The 20610-nt window shown below is 35.6% G+C and overlaps 1 protein-coding gene across 2 annotated transcripts in view; it reads right to left on the bottom strand.

The window, feature by feature from the left end:
- Nucleotides 1-18481, bottom strand: part of LOC144450714 (1-phosphatidylinositol 4,5-bisphosphate phosphodiesterase delta-4-like) — a 33425-nt gene extending 14944 nt beyond the window's left edge. For both annotated transcript variants that reach the window (XM_078141382.1, XM_078141381.1), the window contains exons 1-4: nucleotides 18342-18481; nucleotides 8152-8298; nucleotides 1803-2034; nucleotides 836-965 (exon numbers count right to left, since the gene is read on the bottom strand). In XM_078141382.1, the coding sequence (XP_077997508.1) occupies nucleotides 836-965; nucleotides 1803-2034; nucleotides 8152-8298; nucleotides 18342-18369 (537 nt within the window). In that variant the 5' untranslated portion in view covers nucleotides 18370-18481. The remainder of the gene's footprint in view (nucleotides 1-835; nucleotides 966-1802; nucleotides 2035-8151; nucleotides 8299-18341) is intronic.
- Between the last annotated feature and the right edge of the window lie 2129 nt (nucleotides 18482-20610).

Here is a 20610-nt window from a genome sequence, read left to right on the forward strand (position 1 = left end):
ATGGTGAACTCATTATCCCTAACATGCCCACTGTCACATCCACTTATATCTGACCACTAGGTGGCGCTATAATTAATCATTCATACGTGACTATCTGATAGAGCATAACTGAAGGCAATTAAGCATGAGATGATAAAAGAACAAAGTAAAGGCTACATTAATTATTCATGTACATACATCTATGATTAGTGTGTGCTGCTCTATTTTTCTTTCTATAATTAGGTCTTCATTAATAAATCACATGCAAATATGGGTGTTATTAAAAAATTAGTAAAATTAATATATCCATTTCAGGACATGCACTACAACTGTAGATATTTGCATCCATTCTGATCGACTGTTAATTGTTAACATAGACAGAGAGACAGAGAGACTGACAGAGAGACAGACAGACAGAGAGAGAGACAGACAGACAGACAACAAAGTCATACTGTCATCACAATTATACACAGTCATACAAAAACAGACAAACAGACAGACAGACAGACAGACAGACAGACAGAGACAGACAAAGAAACATAAACACATAGAAAGCAGACAAACAGATATACATTGTATAAATATACAGATACACACAGATCTATACAGACAGACAGATAAACAGATATACAGACATGCAGACACAGATATACAAACATATTAAGACAAACAGGCAGACAAGGGTAGATATATAGACAAATCGATGGACAGATATATCTGTAGACAGACAGACACACAGATGGACAGTCAGACAGTCTGACAGACAGAGAGACAGATAGACAGACAGCCTGACAAACAGATGGACAGATAGCCTGACAGAAACAGACAGATGTCTCTGTAAATGTAGTTCTCTTACCTCAAAACATTTCCTGATGTGTCTTTTATCAATTTTCAGATTCATGGCTTTCAATAATTTACATACTTCTTCAAAATCTATGCAGCCATCATTGTTTCTGTCAGCTTTCTGAAAGAAATCTCTGATCCACATACAATAGCATTAAGGAAATTAAGTAGGGAACCCTAGTAAAATGATTGGGAAACTCAGGTAGATTTTACCTACTTATCACCCTTAACAAAAACACTGTAGGGAACCTGATAAAATGACTGGTAAACTCAAGTATACTTTACCTACTTACTGGCCTTAACATAAACACTGGGAGGTAACCCTGGTAAAATTAATGAACTAAGGTAGATTTTATCTACATGTACTTACTGCCCTTAACAAAAACATTGGTAGGGTTCAACCCTGGTAAAATGACTGGGGAACTCAGGTAGATTTTACCCACTTACCACCCTTAACAAAAACGCTTGTAGGGAACCCTGGTGAAATGACTTGGGAACTCAGGTAGACTTTACCTGCTTACTGCCCTTAACAAAAACACTGGTAGGAGAACCATGGTAAAATGACTGGGAACTCAGGTAGATTTTACCTGCTAACTGCCCTTAACAAAAACATTGGTAGGGAAGCCTGGTAAAATGACTGGGAACTCAGGTAGATTTTACCTACTTACAACCTTTCACAAAAACACTGACATGTGCCGTAGTTCACTTTTAAACCAAGCACCCATGTACTTCATAGACTGTTTACAAATCAACCCTACACCCTACATGTTTAAAGTCTATGGTTTACAGACAAGGAAGACCTCAACAAAATGAATCTAATCCTGAGTAAGGCTGTCCTGGTAGAGATTAAGTCCGAATGTTCACAATCAATAATTCTTAGTTTATGTCCAAATCTGTTTTTGCTACAAGTAACAAAAATATAAAATTTCCAAATTAATTGAATTAATAAGTATAATTCCAGTATAAAATCTTAAGGATATTTATTTCTGTTGGCCATGACATCAATATGGGCATGCTGTTTCTTTAGATGGCGTATTCCATTCACCCATTGTAAGGCGTCTTCTTCGCTGTTCGCCACTAGATCAACTGTTTCATTGTTAACACCAACTATCAAAGAAAAACACTGAGCATCTCCAAACTTCTTGACACTCGCTGACCTGAATGTATCAGTGGACTTACCAGTACGTACTTCTTTGATGTCCTCAATATTGACTGCAATAATAAAAGATAAAAGATAAAAGACAAATGAAATGTGAGAGTGAGTTCAATGGATTTGGTGAATGTGTCGGTGGGCTTATCATTATTACATATGTACCAGAGATTACTTGCACCAGGGCGCACGCATACTAGTGGTATTTGCACTGCAGTGCAATACAGGAAACATTATCACATACCTGCGTGCAAGTGATATGCAAATGAGGCTACGCTCGTTCCTTGCACACAAAATCATGTGATCACACACTATGAATTTTATGGAAATTTGCAATTTTGGATAAACATGTAATAACAACACAATCCCATGCCACATGAGTGCCAGTGCTTGCAGTGTTTCCTGCTGGATTTTCACTCACTATGCTCGTGCAAGTATGACTACAGAGAGAGCAATACAAATATGCTCATCGAAATTGAAGCATGAAGGAATGCATACAGCGCCCTCTCTTGACAATCTGAAACTACCATATCAATGATCATATGCATATACCAATCACAGTATGCCACCTTTGTACCAAGTTTTAAAGAAATCAGTTAATGCATGTCTTCCATAGTACATCATCTTTGTGCCACATTTGAAAGAAATTATTAATTTATGCGTGTCATAAACATGGCTGGCCACATCAGACACACAGATGGGCATACACACTGATCAATTTCCTCCCTCAACGGTTCCATTTAATAGGTGTAACCATTATTTGACTTCCTACATATTTTCAAAAGATTCCTCCATAATTATTTCTGAGAGACAGGAGGTAGAAATAACAATGTAAAATTAGCATAATTTATCCTTGCAAATAACCAGGCACCTAAATAAGCAATGTACACACATGGCCTTAAAATTTTCCCAGTTTGAGAACACATGTCGAAAATATTAAATACTAAAATTAGCAATAATCCTTAGATAAATTAGTGTGCATCTGTTTAACCAAAAATCCCTGTTGAAATTTCAACTATCAGTAAAAATAGAGCAATAATAAATATGTCACATAATCAGGTGTTTTGCTGGGCTATTTGGAGTATCTGGGCTTAAATAAAGATTAGCATAAACCTATTCTAATTAGAGTATATTTATAAGTTAATTTCGCTCATGTGGTGAAAACCTGCTGGCTGGTCCCCGATGAATTATTCACAACATCGATCATAATACACAGAACTTGATGGGACATTTCTAAACATTGATATTTCGTAAAAGGAACCATCATGAGATTAAACACACACCAAATTTTAATTTAGAAATATTAGTTTTAATCATTTTTATATAATTTTATTTTCATTAGATATTATCCAACATATCAATCATATAATATATACTACTAAACTAATGAGAATATAGAGTCTCATTTAGGTGGGCAAATTGCTGGTAAGCAAAACTGTACCATTTTTGAAGGACTGAAATTTGAACTAACATCAGCTGAGTACAGACATATGTATGGCTTGCAGTGACAGCTCCCACTGATATTAGATAACAGCTATGAACTAAAAGTGTTCCTTTGGGTTAGTTTTGCAATATTAGGCTGAATTGAGACCTATGTACATTAATATGCAAATAAATTATATGAAATTTGAAGCTTGTATTCTTTCGATAATGAATTACCCAAAATGCAATTTAATTATGCAAATAAACCATTAAAATCATTAGCTACATCAACAAACTTTGTTGGCTATTTGAGTTTTGCTATCATCAGTGTATACACCTAATTATTTGAAATTTGAACTTACCATTCTGAAGATATTGCCTAATTACCATTCTGAAGATATTGCCTAATTACCATTCTGAAGATATTGCCTAATTACCATTCTGAAGATATTGCCTAATTACCAAAATCATTATTTATGCAAATGCACAATTACTAATCATACAGGATGTTTAGGAAAACCTAACCAGTTCCCCACATTGTCTCACCGAATCTCAATACCAAATTTCACTTCAGATGAGCCAGTTTCTTGAGATATTACTGATTCAGACTCACAGACAGACAGATAGACAGACAGACAGACAGACAGAGACAGACAGGCAGTCAAACAGACAGACAGACAAACAGACAGACAAACAGACAGACAGGCAGACAGAGACAGACAAACAGACAGACAGAGGCAGACAGACAGAGAGGAACACAGACAGACAAACAGAGAGGCAGACAGACAGACAGACAGAGGCAGACAGGCAGACAGACAGACAGACAGACAGACAGACAGACAGACAGACAGACAGACACGTGGTTTATTTTACTAATACAGTTATACTTTATCATCATATCACAATTGTGATCCAACCAAGTGATCATCAATTAATGTCATTAATGACTTTCAAAAAATGGTAAAGGCTGGTACATTTAGTTGCTAAAAATTCGGTCATGTACGCTGTATCACATAACAATGCATAATTGCACACTGTATTATTCTGTATCTATAAATTTGAATACAGTCACACCTCCATGCACATATAAATTATTTATCAAGCCAAAATGAGAGATTGTTGTTTCTCGTCCCTGTGTATGTCCTAAAATAGATGCAAACTAACTCTATTGTTCTTTAATCAATGTGATAAATTACACAAGTGGATGATTAATGCAGTTCCTATGTTGTGCGATTCCAATCACCCTGTGATCAAGATAGTGTAAACATTGAAAGTCCCAAAACAACACTGCAAGTTCATGGAATTCTAAATAAACTAGCTTTCAGAGTGCTGCTCTACTGAGACTATAATTAAACAATAGACAGTGGTCAATCAATCCACTTCATAATCACAATCCACTGTCTATGATTAACCCTTTCAGGACTAGAAACTTTCCCGCCAAAATTTTTGAACAAAAATTCTTGTTTCTCTGTAATTTTTGGAAAAAGAGCAACTTTATTTTAGACCAGAATTCAAGAAATATTACTTCCCAATGAAGTAATATTCTTAAATTTTAGAAAATGTTCTTACAATCAAGTTTCTATTTATTCCAATGTCATCTCTAGGAATGAAAAGGTTAAACCAATGTCTATTTAATAGTTTTGAAGCCCTAGACGCTGCTTTGTTATCATATATGCTACGCTACCATTGGCAGCATTGGATTTAAACTTCTTTCATTCCAAAAAGGAAAGTATAATGAATCAAATCTGGAATCCATGTCATCCTGTAATTCAGGAAAGCCTTGGAAAAAATCCAGGAAATGCATATATTTGAATTGTTCATATTCTATATCAGACTAAACGGATGTCTGTTGAATCACAATTAGTTAGAGTGAATAAAATCATTTGATAGTTAGCAACATTCTGTTTCCTTTGTATAAGATAAGGCAGATCAATGCAGGGAGATATTTTACAAATGTACATCTACATTAGTATTACTGTACTGATGCATTTGTTTTATCCTTGAATACATGCTCATTACAAGGACTGGTGTTCTTAATATTTACATAATAATTTGCATACTAATTTACATATTGAATTAACATGATCAGAACATATAAAATGGTTGATTTGTTTCATTTACGTATTTATATAAAATTTAATGACCAGAAAAGATCATTTTTGGTTAATCTATACAATGATTTGCATAATCAATTTACATAAAATTAGCATAACCAGAACACTTGTGTAGGTAATTTGTATAACAATTTGCATAGTAATTTACATAAAATTAGCATGATGAGAACAGGTGCAATGGGACTTATGTCATAATGGTTAATTAACGAATTTAGTTTTTTATGAGGTAGGTTAATTAATTTATAAATTTATTAATTTATCATCCCAGATGTACTCAGGGGATTTATACTAAAACATTTTTTTAAATTTAAAAACTGTTTGAATTATTTCCCAAATGTACAATTAGGATATCCCAGCAGAATAACAGTTATGCTACAGTAATCAGTTTTATACATTGCCATGGATAAGAAATGGGTATTTTTTTTGGATTTTTAATTTCATATTCAAACTACTTTACTGTGTTTTTCTACTTGAAAAAAAATTGTAACTCAATTGAATAATTGCCTGAAAACAATTTTGAAATGTGTAAAGAATTTATTTATGAATCACTTCCTGTACTTAAAATAAAATAAGTGTTTACACATTTTAAAGTTTTTGTATTGATGAGTTAGAAAGATGGATTTGGTCTATGTTGTTTCATAATTTTTTCAGGTATGTACAAAGACAAAATGATGCTGTTTCAAAAATTAATATATAAAAGACCGCCTATTTCCCATCCACTGTGCTAAAAAAAGTCAAAGTCAAAAGTCTACATCTGTTGAAAATGTGGATCAAAACTGTCACAGTGATATTGTGGTACATGAATATATGTACCAACACTACATGGGAGTAACCTTCAACACCCCATTCCCCCACACCACCCCTTAACCCCCATCCTACCCCCCACCCCATGTAGTTTTCATTTAGTTGGGATCTTATACTACTGTAATGTGTTGTTTTTATGTATCATATGTACCAACCCTAACTAATGGGAACAAACATCCTCCCATCCCATCCCATATTTTCCTAAGGGTAATGATCGTTCATGTGTTGCTGATATCAACTGTAAGGTTATGTGTTATAACAGGGCTGAAAATTAACAATAGTCCCGTGTCCAAAGACTACCAATTCTTGTCATGGTGCTACCACGAATTACAGCGTGTAGCCCACTCAGTCTACAATGTATGTACTATTGACTTAAACGATGGAAGACTTACAGACATGAAAGTATTTTAATAACAAACATATTTCCAATAGAGTAACTTGTTTTCAGTTCAGGAACTACTTGTCACCATCCTTGGGCTACCAATCAGAAATTGGTAGCCCACTGAGACTACCATAGAAAAAGTTAATTTCAAGCCATGTATAATAAGGCTAACTAGTACCACATGCACCATAATTGTTAGTACACCCTAAACGTATAACTGTGTCAAGTATATTGTAGATTTGTATATGGGTCAGTGATACATGCTGAGTGAACTCTAATTACAACAATGATCAAAACAGAATGTATCCTTGAACTCTGTACTACCATATGAACCATACAATATACCAGGCACCATTTATTTCATACCGGGGACCATTTATTTTAAACTTTATGTCTCACATAAAGTGACAATGGAAACTACAAAAGTAGAAAATTTAAAGAATGTTTAAAGGCCCATAATCCAATCCCATGTTTTCCTATTAGTGTTTAATATCTTAACACAATATCAGTGGAGCTATAAGCATCAGATGCATGTAGGATCCATGCTGGCATAGATGCTGAAAACCAGGGTTTCAATCCCATTTTCTCAAGGTTCTCCCATTAATTTATCAGTGGAACTATAGTATAAGTATACAAATTCTTGTGTCAGGGCAAACTTGTTCTATACATGTATCTCTACCAAACAACTGTATTTCACAACTCGATTATGATACTTACCAGAATTGGGCTTTTAAAAGCTACATTTGTACAAGTGCAAAATCAAGAATATTTTTTTTAAAAATTTAAGCAAAAAAATGAGAGAATTGTTTCTGGTCAGGACAGTTTGTCTAAATGGTGTGATGACACTTTTTTTTCCAGACACAGTACAACAATATAAAACTGCACACAATATCACCATGAAATACCGAGGAAACTGTACACTGTGTTTGTAAAAGAAATACAAGTAGACCAAGGTACATTGGTGCTGAGTTATATTTCCTACTAATACCACAGCCCCCTGTATACTGATGTCATGACTTTACACGGAGTACATTCATTACACCTCTGCATCCAGGGATGTACTGGTAGCTAGTTTTAAATATAGCCGATAAAATGTGAAACATAGGCAGGAATATCTAAAACGAGACTCATAAATTTGCCAAATAGCAGAAATATACTGATTGAAATAAAGAATTTTAACCAAACACTGAATGCAGAGTACATGTAGCTTGTTGTTTTTGTCAGTTATCGACCCTTACCTATATCCCTGGCATCCTCATTTGTCATGTTCACATGTACACATGCATTTACATTCAAAAGCTGGTTACCATGATCAATTGTCTCCATGTACACAGCCACCATTTCAGTGCCAAGTGCAGGTAAAGAACCCGAAATATTTGATACAACAATGTACTATTTAAATAAACATTTCCAAGATGTTTATCATTAAATTATATTGCCATGGCAACCAGGCTTACCTCTACTTTCACTGGGTTTCTTCTTAGACGGGAGATACGCAATATGGTCATTGTTTTTATCCAATCTATATATTCGGCGATATTTCTTGCTGGATTTCACTTTTATAAATCTTGTTCCCTTGTGCAGAGGACGCAGCAAGCGATCATCTATGAAAATGAACACATCATACAAAGAATGGTTTAAATACCAGACAGATATCAGGCAAATGTACATTTTGTTTTAATTGGATAAGAGCACCTTGATAAACACACTCCTCCTCCTCTCCCTCCCTCCCCCTCCTCTCTGTCTCTGTCTGTCTCTCCCTCCCTCCCTCTCTCTCTGTCTGTCTCTATGGCTCTCTGTCTTTCTCTCTGTCTTTCTCTCTCTGACTGTCTCTCCTGTCTGTCTGTCTGTCTGTCTGTCTGTCTGTCTGTCTGTCTGTCTGTCTGTCTGTCTGTCTCTCTCTCTCTCTCTCTCTGACTTAAAAAGCAAAAAACATCTTAAAATTGAGATTCCTCTCGATTTTGTTTTCAATATGAAATAGTTCAATGTGTGTGCTTTCATTTATCTTCTGTGACATAGCATCTGAGCAGAGTAGCATCCGAGCAGAGTGACTGCACAAAAACTGAAGTGTAAATACTGTCTGGAAAACTATATAACTAGTGGAAACATATGGAAATGACACAAAATGACGTACCAGTACAAACACATTTATCTTGTGTTAAGAGTATTTATATAATGCCATCAGGGTATTATTAAATGAGTTTTAATTGATTTCCTCACTTCAATCTCAAATGTTCTGTTCCAATATATTCTCTTTGAAGGTGCACAGTGCTATATGAGCTAGTGCAGTGAAGTTTTCCCAAATAGTTGATTTTCCAGTTCCAAGATGCATTGCATGAGAGGACGTCGCTTTGCACAACTTAACAACTTGATAAATATCAGCCACGCTTTAAATATCATATCTGACTCTCTACACTTAGTCCAGAGGTGCTAAAAACTGACATGATGTGATTATTGACACCAAATCTATATTTTTTGACATATATATCCCTAAAGTAAAGGTAAACGTGCCAAAGAGGTATGAGCATGTCTAAGATACAGCTGTGAACATACAATGGCGAGTTGGAGGGATGGATAGACGGACAAAAAACTCAATGGATTCTAGTCAGATTCAATTACAGTGTTACTGATAACATCCTTTTGTTCAATTAGCATAATAGGAGTCCTGAGTACCTGCATAATGTTAACCTACAAGTATTTCTAGAGTTATCAAGGTATACACCCACATACACAATAAATGTCGTATATGCACGTCATGCTGTCATGAGATGATAGATGAAACATGCACAGTGCAGTACAGTAAAGGTTACAGGCATGGCTCAATGACATGCATATTTTATACACATTGTATACCATGAGGAACATCTCATTTGGTATGTGCAATCATGCTTGTAGTTTTCTGCTGTGTTTCATTTGCTAAATGTTTGTGAAAGTTGGCTCTACAGAGAATACAATTACTCTTGCAAACAACATATTGGCAATCATGATGTCATACATTTCAAATACGCAGTTGCTATGACTGTTAAGTGTTATGCAGTTGATATGACTGTTATGAAGTTGCTATGACTGTTATGCAGTTGTTATGACTGTTATGCAGTTTCTATTACTGTTAGGCAGTTTCTATTACTGTTATACAGTTGCTATTACTGTTATACAGTTGCTATGACTGTTAAGTGTTAAGAAGTTGCTATGACTGTTATGAAGTTGCTATGACTGTTATGAAGTTGCTATGACTGTTATACAGTTGCTATGACTGTTATACAGTTGCTATTAATGTTATGCAGTTGCTACTATTGCTATACAGTTTCTACTACTGTTATGCAGTTGCTATGACTATTATGCAGTTGCTATGACTTGTTATACAGTTGCTATTACTGTTATGCAGTTGCTACTATTGTTATACAGTTTATATTACTGTTATGCAGTTGCTATTTCTATGCAGTTGCTATGACTGTTATGCAGTTGCTATGACTGTTATACAGTTGCTATTACTGTTATGTAGTTGCTGTGACTGTTATGCAGTTGCTATGACTGTTAGGCAGTTGCTATGACTGTTATGCAGTTGCTATGACTGTTATGCAGTTGCTATGACTGTTATGACGTTGCTATGGCTGTTGTTATGTAGTTGCTAATAACGTTAATATGTTTGGAATCATACATTCCCCAAAAACACCATAGATTATGTTTATACTTGGCATCATAGCCAATTGTCATAATCCTCCTATCTCAAGCGTTCCATGATAGTTTTGATAGCTTGATATGTATATATATTAAGTATATAAGATCAATGTAGCCTTCACTGTCTACATCACTGGTCTGTGAATATGCTAGCATTCATTCTTAGAGGATAAAACAAAGGGCTAGCATAGTCACATATCAGTGACATAGACAGAATCTGGGTTAGACATGATAATAAGCATGCACTTCACAACTGATATGATACTACAAATAGTTACCACTGACAGCTCCTATCTCTTACTATGTGGTGACCAGTGGGCCCTCTAAGCCAATTTGACGTCCCACTGACCCACACAATTTCTAGTGATGCATCAAAATTTGGTGTTCCCTATCTCTTACTACATGGTGTCGACTCTCAAGACATGCCATTTTTTCTCATTTTGACTCACAACAACAAAATTTGGCTATCATTAGAGGGTACTCTGGTATTGTCATGATATGCATTATGGCCCAAGGCTACATGATTCCAGGCTATACAACAATAATACCGCATCTTAATTTACAAAGTTGTAAAGTTATTGTTTACTGAAGCTTACCCTGCCAACTCTGATAGTACAAGGTTTTTGTTTAGGACAGGTACATAAAATACACTTGACTTCCCTGGTATTTATCTCGGAATTCTAAAAATCTATGCAAGTCTTACAAATCTCCCCCTCCCCCCCCCCCTTCCCTCCCTTACTAAGGTACCCACTGAAATGAGCACATTGAAGTGACTCTTTTTAATATTGTTTCTTATCATAACATTAATGGTTGTCAGTTCAAATAACAATCGAAAAGAAAAAGAAATCAATTCAGGACTGAAAAATGTTCCCTGATACCATGAAGGATATCTACCACCTAAGTTTGCCTCTGGACAATTATGCAAACGCCAATTCAACATTTCTATGGCAAACAGAAAAATGTATTTATTTATCAATTAATCTAAAATTAGTGATAAACAAATTTGTTAATAGGGCATTTTTCTCCTTTGAGTTTATATACATATACCAAGTTTAGCAAGAACATATCAAATTAGCACAGAGACTTGGCTAACTGGCTTGATTGTATGTTGTTTGCTAAAACAGTCACGCCAGTACATGTACAACAATGTTCAACCAACTGTATCTCTTAGCCTGTCTTTAAGCTGTGCTACAACTACAACTACAACTAGTAACACTGAAGTAAAGCACTTTCTCTGTGTGCTACACTTGTTTATAGCATTCATATCAAGTGTAAAGTATACTGTTTCTATTAGCAAATGAAACAGTATACTTTTACACTTGATATGGATGCTATAAACAATTGTGGTACATACAGAAAATGCTTTACTTTGGTGTTATGGGTTGTATACTAGCTAGTAGCAAGTTTCTCTATTGATCACAGTGTAATCTTTCACTCCCTGATGTTTAATTAGTGTACATTTCACCAGTGGTGTTTTAAGTAGAGTCTTCCAGATAGGGGCACTGTGGGATATCTATTGTAAAGTTGTATTGTGTTCTAGTTGCTAATTCAACATGAAATGTTGGCGTTGTTTGTTTACCATCTGAGTGAAGTGAGTGAGTGTATGTGTGTCATATTATCTGTGTAGTGACTAGCCAACCTTGATCTTATCAATAATTTGTTTACAACTAAACATCAAGAAACATAAGATTACAGTGTGACCAATAGAGAAACTTGCTGCTAGTAGGTAGTTTCAGCACAGCTTGAGACAGGCTATCTTGTCAGAACGAAGAATCTAAATTTTAAATTGTCTTATTTGGCCTTGATGAGGATATATTTTTTTATTAATATATTCAATTTAAGATAATGACTCACCTGAGCATGTAATACAATTACAAAATCAATTAAAACTTTGTAATGTAACAAAATACTTGAATAAATCTTCATATTACAAGACAACATGTAGACGGGTCGGAGGTTGAAAGCTAGGATTTATTTGTCAATTTCCATGCAGTATAAAAGTTTGTTTGTAAATAGTCAATTTACGTATGTGTCTCAGAAATAAATATCTTTCAATTTTGGTGTTACTTTATTCAAGAAAACATCAACCCATTCACCAGTATATTTTTCAGTGAAAAGCAAACAACATCACAACATTTATATGGCAAAGTTTTAGTAGATTTACAGATCAGCCATTGTTTGTGCGGTCTAATCTCACTTTCTCCAAACTGACAGATCAGTCCACAGGCACTCAAATCAATTTGTATGATTTTATTTTTAAAAATGTACAGTAAATACATGTATGAGATAAGAATCTAAATTTTACATTCATATTTACTTTACTTTTTTTCTTAAATCATACAAAATTGATTTGCATGCCTATGGACCAGTCGTTCTTTTTGCAGACTAATCTCCCTTTCCAAAAACTGACAGATCAGCTCAGTTGTGGGCACAGTCTACTCTTCCTTTCTCCAACTCGGGCTGATAAGTCCTGGATTGATGACGTCATTGCAGTTTAAGTTTTTTATGTGATTTAAGCGAGTTTGATTTTCAAACAAACTGCATAACCACCAAGAAGAACACTAGTTCACTGTGACACTTTTCACGCACTTCTGAAATAATAGTTGCCTGCAAGATTTGTCATTGCTATGTACACTACTGCCATCACTTGTTACAAGGTTTAGCTTGTAGTGACAGAATTAAGCCACAAACAACAAAGACTATCTCTCAGTCTAAAATAATTGTACATGTATATTAAGGGAGGAGTAGTACACATACTATGTGTCATATTTCATGACTTGCATGTAGCATATCTATATTTGTGCCTTGGCATCAGCGTTACATTTCAACTGACAGTTATTAATGACAACATTGACCAATCAGAGGAAATCACGAGAAAACTGTCTGCAAAGGTACAAAATACTTGTGTACACAGGTATTTCAATAACAAAGGTGTTTTTTCAGTTCAAATATTTCAAGTGCCTAGCAAACATTACTTGTTGACAAAAATTCAATAGAAATGTCTAAAAATCAATAAAACCTCATATTATAAATAATATATTACATATCACTGTAACCATGGTTACACATTCCATATGTTGATGAAAAGTAAACAGCAAAATTATTTTGATCATTGATAATATGTATATGTACTTCACAGTAAAAAACAACTTTTGGAGTGGTATGACTTGATTCAAATACACATAGAATGTACAGAATGCTATTGTGAAGCACAATCCATGCTGCATAACTGTACTGAATTTGGAGGCATTTGATTTGATGAAGTTAATGTATAACATAGCAGACTGGATCCATATGATATTAATCTAGTCTAGTATATGGCTATCATTGGGTTGTCGGTGGCCGAGTGGTTAAACCACTTGCCTCTTACCACTGCGGGTCAGGGTTCGAACCCAATTCAGGGTTCGATTAAATTTACCACGCTTTAAGTAAGAAGAGTGTCGTTCTACCGAACAATGCAGGTTTTCCCCAGGTACTCCGGTTTCCTCCTGCATTAACACTGAACATTGAGGCGGGTCACTTTCTATAGGTGTTAGTCACCTGTGTGACTCATCCTGACTTTATATGTCAAAGATGAATAAATAAAATAAATAAATAAATTACGATTTACACCTCCACGTGGTTTAGTTAGAGACCATGTTGGAATCCAGACTATTGGTAATCATACACAAGAAAACAAGTGACAAAGTTCTGGGTAGTACTAGAGTCTAAAGTACAAATTACCTGTCTTTGGTTACTGTATAATGTTTAGGAACTGTATTACAGCATCTACAACTTGTTAACCTCTCCTTATTCATGACAGTGCTAGCAATATTTATGGTATCATATACATTACAATTTAACAATAGGGTATATTCATAAAGTTACTATAGAACCTACAAATCATACTAAGGCCTAAAAAAAACTGTTTGGTTTCGGTTACCCAACCCCACCTAGTGCTTTCACTGCTGACCCTAAACTCTTTCTTTCTTTTTTTTTACGTATTTGAGGGGAAAAAAATTTTAAATTTTTTTTTTACAAATTGAGTTTATCAGAATCAAACAATTTTTTTTAGGCCTAACTGGAAGGCATGTTTATTCTATTTCTCCAGTGCAGTCACCCCAGCTCTACAAATGGGGGACATGGTTACAGGAATTGCTCCCTCAGTGCAGTCACCCCAGCTCTACAAATGGGGGGACAAAGTTACAGGAATTGCTCCCCCAGTGCAGTCACCCCAGCTCTACAAATGGGGGACAAAGTTACAGGAATTGCTCCCCCAGTGCAGTCACCCCAGCTCTACAAATGGGGGACATAGTTACAGGAATTGCTCCCCCAGTGCAGTCACCCCAGCTCTACAAATGGGGGGACAAAGTTACAGGAATTGCTCCCTCAGTGCAGTCACCCCAGCTCTACAAATGGGGGGACAAAGTTACAGGAATTGCTCCCTCAGTGCAGTCACCCCAGCTCTACAAATGGGGGACATAGTTACAGGAATTGCTCCCCCAGTGCAGTCACCCCAGCTCTACAAATGGGGGACATAGTTACAGGAATTGCTCCCCCAGTGCAGTCACCCCAACTCTACAAATGGGGGACATAGTTACAGGAATTGCTCCCCCAGTGCAGTCACCCAGCTCTACAAATGGGAGACAAGGTTACAGGAATTGCTCCCCCAGTGCAGTCACCCAGCTCTACAAATGGGAGACAAGGTTACAGGAATTGCTCCCCCAGTGCAGTCACCCCAGCTCTACAAATGGGGGACATAGTTACAGGAATTGCTCCCCCAGCGCAGTCACCCCACCTCTACAAATGGGGGACAAAGTTACAGGAATTGCTCCCCCAGTGCAGTCACCCCAGCTCTACAAATGGGGGACATGGTTACAGGAATTGCTCCCCCAGTGCAGTCACCCCAACTCTACAAATGGGGGACATAGTTACAGGAATTGCTCCCCTAGTGCAGTCACCCCAGCTCTACAAATGGGGGACATAGTTACAGGAATTGCTCCCTCAGTGCAGTCACCCCACCTCTACAAATGGGGACGTGGTTACAGGAATTGCTCCCCCAGTGCAGTCACCCCAGCTCTACAAATGGGGGATGTGGTTACAGGAATTGCTCCCCCAGTGCAGTCACCCCAGCTCTACAAATGGGGGGACAAAGTTACAGGAATTGCTCCCTCAGTGCAGTCACCCCAGCTCTACAAATGGAGTTACAGAGAGTTGAACATGAAAAGATGGTCATTGTACCATTACATAAATTATGTGGGTCAGTATATGGGGTGATAATAATTAATTCCACATCAGTGCCTAGCCCTTCACTTGTAGAGGAAGGGTGTTCTAATCTTAAAAATCTTAACTATTCAATTCACAGTTTGCAATTATGAAATAGTTACAGCATATTTTGGTTACCAGTAGATGCAGACCAAAACATTGATCTAACATAGTGTAGGCATGATTTACACAACATGTACATGCATTCACAAGTTTGTCAAGTTTTGATAAATTGTTATTAGCTTGGTGTCTAAACCTCCCTGAGTAGCCTAGAATCATGTGGGGATTTTGCCCTCCTCATTCCCCTACCATGCCCGGTCTTTCGCTAGTGGTCTTTTATTCAAACCTAACATTAGATTTCCCTGCTATACCCTAACAGAAAATGTCCAAAGTTGGAACAGTTAGTTTTTGTATTGTAAAATGTACTCTGGAATGTTGTTATAGAATAAAATACATAATTGTAAGTAGATAAAAGTTTATAAATATGTACATGTCAAGGAGTTCAGCACAGACAGCAGTGCAACTTATTAAAGTAGCACTGAAACCTGTACATTATTCAGTTTATGTAATTATAGCCTACACTTCAGCCATGGGGATTTTTGCTCTCACTATGTAGGAGAAAGAATGGTAAGACCATACATGTATAAAATCCTTACATGTCTGGATTCTAAGCTACAGACATTGGTATATGTTACGTATAAATGGGTTTTCACAGCTGAGACTTGTTGGCTTTCAAATCTTGTGGTCCTGCAGCACATAATGTTGTGTTCAAATAAGACATTACTCCTGGGATTGGGATAAAACCAATTATGTGCCTCTGGGTTATGGTGGGGGTGGGGGTAAGGGTGGGGTAGTGGGGGGTGGGGGTTTGAGTACCATCTAAATTACTTGATACTGACATCATCATCATACTTTTTCATCCAATATTTTACAATTTTAACACTTTAATATTTTCACGTCAAAAGTTCTTTGGTCCTCATAGTTAAGTTTTCTTTTCTCTCGTATACATCTTTTTCAGCAAGAATATTTTGCACTCCTCTATTTTCATTTTGTTGATTTCTTTTTGCCAAAATGTTTTTCGATGTTTTCAAATTTCCTGTCACTGCATAATCTTTTAGAATAAAATATTTCAATGACTCAAACAAAATGACTCAATGTGAAAGTGAAAGCAAAGCTTTCATCCAAACTTGTGAACTTGTTCACCAGAAGTTGATAGATGTGGACAAAGGTTTCAATTTGATTATCAATTGTGTGTTGTGACATTGTCTATCAACTAGAGAAAGTAAGAGAAATACTAGTCTGGTGGTAGCCTTCATCAAATCTAAGGTCTCTCCTTTGATACCATGTTGGCATTCAGACTACAAATATATTTGGGAACAGAGTAACTGTAACTACATGACTTGCTTAATTGTTTGACCCCTATGACCTTCACTATACCATTACTATGAAGGGTTCAGACCCTCAATAAGTGGTTGACAATGACAGTTATATCTGCATATATAAATATAACTGTACACAATGGAGGACCATTGTCTATAATACAAACTGAAAAACATTTTTTTCTACTTTTCCTCTCCATTTTGGATAAAAAAAAATTAAAAACAGTGTTTTTTGATGTTCTTTTTAATGTCATGTCAAACATAACTGTAATGCCTTGTCAACAGTTCATTCATTTTATTATGTAACTTTTCACTAGCCTCCAGGGGTTTCAGAAATACTGGAATACACTTTAATTACACTTCACATGACAGCATTAACAGGTGAACCAGACTGGAACAAAATAACCTTCTAAATAATATTCAAAAGAAAACAACGCTCTTTATTTAATTTCTCTTTTTAATTTAGTCAGGACTAACTGAAATATTATTCTAAATTTAAATCTGCATAAACAAAAGAACTGAACAGGCTTGTATCTTTTTGTTCCAAAAGTAAAAGTCAGTCTGTTGCAGATGTGACTATGCAAGGCTGTGCAGTTTACATTCTAAAAATAGATTTCACTAACCATGTTTAGAAAATAACTGGTTGTAAACAACGGTACCTCCACTATGAACAAGTTAATCCTCATACAGGGTTACAATTGTTTTTTAACAAAATTTGAGGACAGCGTGAATGACCCGGGACGTGACCTCTCAAAATAATACCTGACCTTATCCTGCCATGAAGTACCGGTTGTGTGTGACTGAAAAGACGGGGTGGGGTGACTTACATAACACAACAAGTAACATTTTACATGTAATACCGTCTTGTTTACAATAAACGCCCCTGACGGAAATTCATAAGGTTAGAATTAGTTAAATAGTATGGTGAACACGGTTTGATATTCGACTGTACACACACATACCGACGGCATTGTCACACACGGTACACATCAACAAAACACGGTCATGACAAATGCATGATCTTTGACCAATAACAATAATGACCGACGTGCATAAACGTAACACCTGTTTTACTTATAAAACATAACTTTGAACACCCTAATTAACATGTCTGTGTAAACAATGCATACATAGGTACACCACTTAAATTGCTATTAACACTCAGTAAGTCCAGTCACTATCAATATCATCACATAACTTGGATGTAGGTGACATTCACAGCGTGAGAAAGTTGTCGACTCAAACTTTTAACCATTCCGATTGTTTCTTTAAAAACGACTTAGTATCTAAGGTCACGCAATTGTATCAACATTACACCATAAAAAGTTTTCATGTACGTTACCAACCTGTCGCCCCCTCGTTATTTTCGGCCATATCGGTGATCGTGAATTATTACTTCAGATTTCAGGCTCCTTGTCGATCGTGCTTGCCCAAGTCAATGGCCCCGCCAGCAAAGTTGTGCTTTCCACGAGTAGTGTTGGTTCCCCGCCCAAGATGCGAAAATTTGCATAAAAGAGCGGACGATACCATATTGTGTATGGGAGGGTACAATTACAGAAGACGGATCGTGACAGTCAACCGGACTTTTTTATCAGTGAAAGGCAACCCGGCACGTAAAAATACCCAGTACTATACAGTGAACAACACATGGCCTTGAATCGGCATTCAGTGACAAATCCAAAAAAGAAGAAACTAGTCACATTGTCACTTCCAGGTAGTAAAAGTACAGGGTACAATTTTGAAACACCGCCATGTGTTATTATGGTTTCGATCTGAGCACAGCTCTCTCGACATGGACCCCAGATACACCAGCATCTCTATACTTGCGTATATTATCTATTTTAAGAAAACCTTTGCAACGCATAATACAATATGAAACGACGAACTACACCGTTTTTGTACCACAAATGTCTGACTCATTACACTATAGAATCTGGGACAATAAAAACACTACAACGACAGTACGAAAATTACAAAACCAAACGAAAATACGAGGTTGTGTGTATTTTATCGATATGCACTCAAGTTTTCAGTATTTCAGAGGGTCGGGAGTAACTGTTTGTTAAAAGCGGATATACATGCATATATATATATATATATATATATATATATATATATATATATATATATATATATATATATATATATATATATATATATATATATGTATATGTTAACTTACAAAGATAATTTACTAACACGTACGTAATAAACATTTCAATGTATGCACGCGTATGTATGTATGTATGTATGTATGTATGTATGTATGTATGTATGTATGTATGTATGTACGTATGTATGTACGTCCACGTAGCGGGTTATGCAATGAGGAACGTCGCTAAACTATAGATAGTTATCAGTTTATATAATCTGACTTCACAAGTTTGAATGAATTTGACGGAATCAATAATGAATTAATATTTCACGACTATAATGCAATTATTTCTTTTTTTACAATTAAACTTAACAAATCAGATAGTTAATTATTAACTAAATCAGGGTGAATAACAAAACGTGCTTATTTTTTTAATGAATTGGCTACATCGATCAAACTGTTTAATAAATTTAAGATTTGCGAATTTTTCCAAAGAATACCTAATCATTTTTTAAAGCACTGCCACCGGTATTACGTCTGTCGACTCAGTATGTTTTATAAAAGTGATGTGCATACCAATAACAATACATATTTATGTCACATATATTATTTATGTCATCATTAAATATTAATGTTATGACAATATTCGAATAACAAGTGATAAAGTATAAAAATGTGTATTTATGTATTTACCATTCTAAGATTGTTACAAATAGTATATGTGATACTTTTGCTGTTCTCGTCAGATTAGTTAACTTACATTCTTATCACCGAGAACCACAATTTACTTCAGACGTGTCAAAGTTATAATTTTTTTAAATAAACGAATAAACAAACAAAATAAATACGAAGAGATTGTCGATATGATCACGTGACAAATTAAAACAAACTTTGTTCTAGAAGTTTCAACTCTATTGCCTTGGAGATGTTCATTTTATTTTCAGTGACATCTAGTACTCAAGTTGTATATAAGCTAAATATGTACGATTTATTACAACAAAATAATCATACATATTAAATGAAGTTGCATATTTTTCCCGATTCTTTATTACTTCAACTGCCCTGCGATTAATTGGATGGCTACTGGTATTAATTGATATTGACCGCAGTCTGTAGCTTGAGTATTGAATGTAATTCATTTACATGGTCACCCCTTGTCCAAAGCCTACAACTTGAAGGATAACACACAGAGTCTTCAGTTATAAAATTAGTGGATGCGATGTGAAAATAAATTGCATGATTGTTTGTCGTTGATCTGCAGGAAAAGTAAAAACATTTGTACATAATGTAACATGCTGACCAAGTAACACTCGTACAATTAACTCTTTGTAATACAACACCAGACCAAAGCAGAGACCAAAGAACATGCATGCAAATAACTTTTTGTAATATAACATACGACCAAATAACATTTGTACAAATAACTCATACCATGATCGGCCCAAATAACACTCGTGCAAATAACTGCTTTGTAAATATAACATCGGCCCAAATAACTTTCATACAATTAAATAGCTGTT

The sequence above is a fragment of the Glandiceps talaboti genome, chromosome 20 (genome assembly GCF_964340395.1).
Source record: "Glandiceps talaboti chromosome 20, keGlaTala1.1, whole genome shotgun sequence".
NCBI classification, from domain to species: Eukaryota; Metazoa; Hemichordata; class Enteropneusta; family Spengelidae; genus Glandiceps; species Glandiceps talaboti.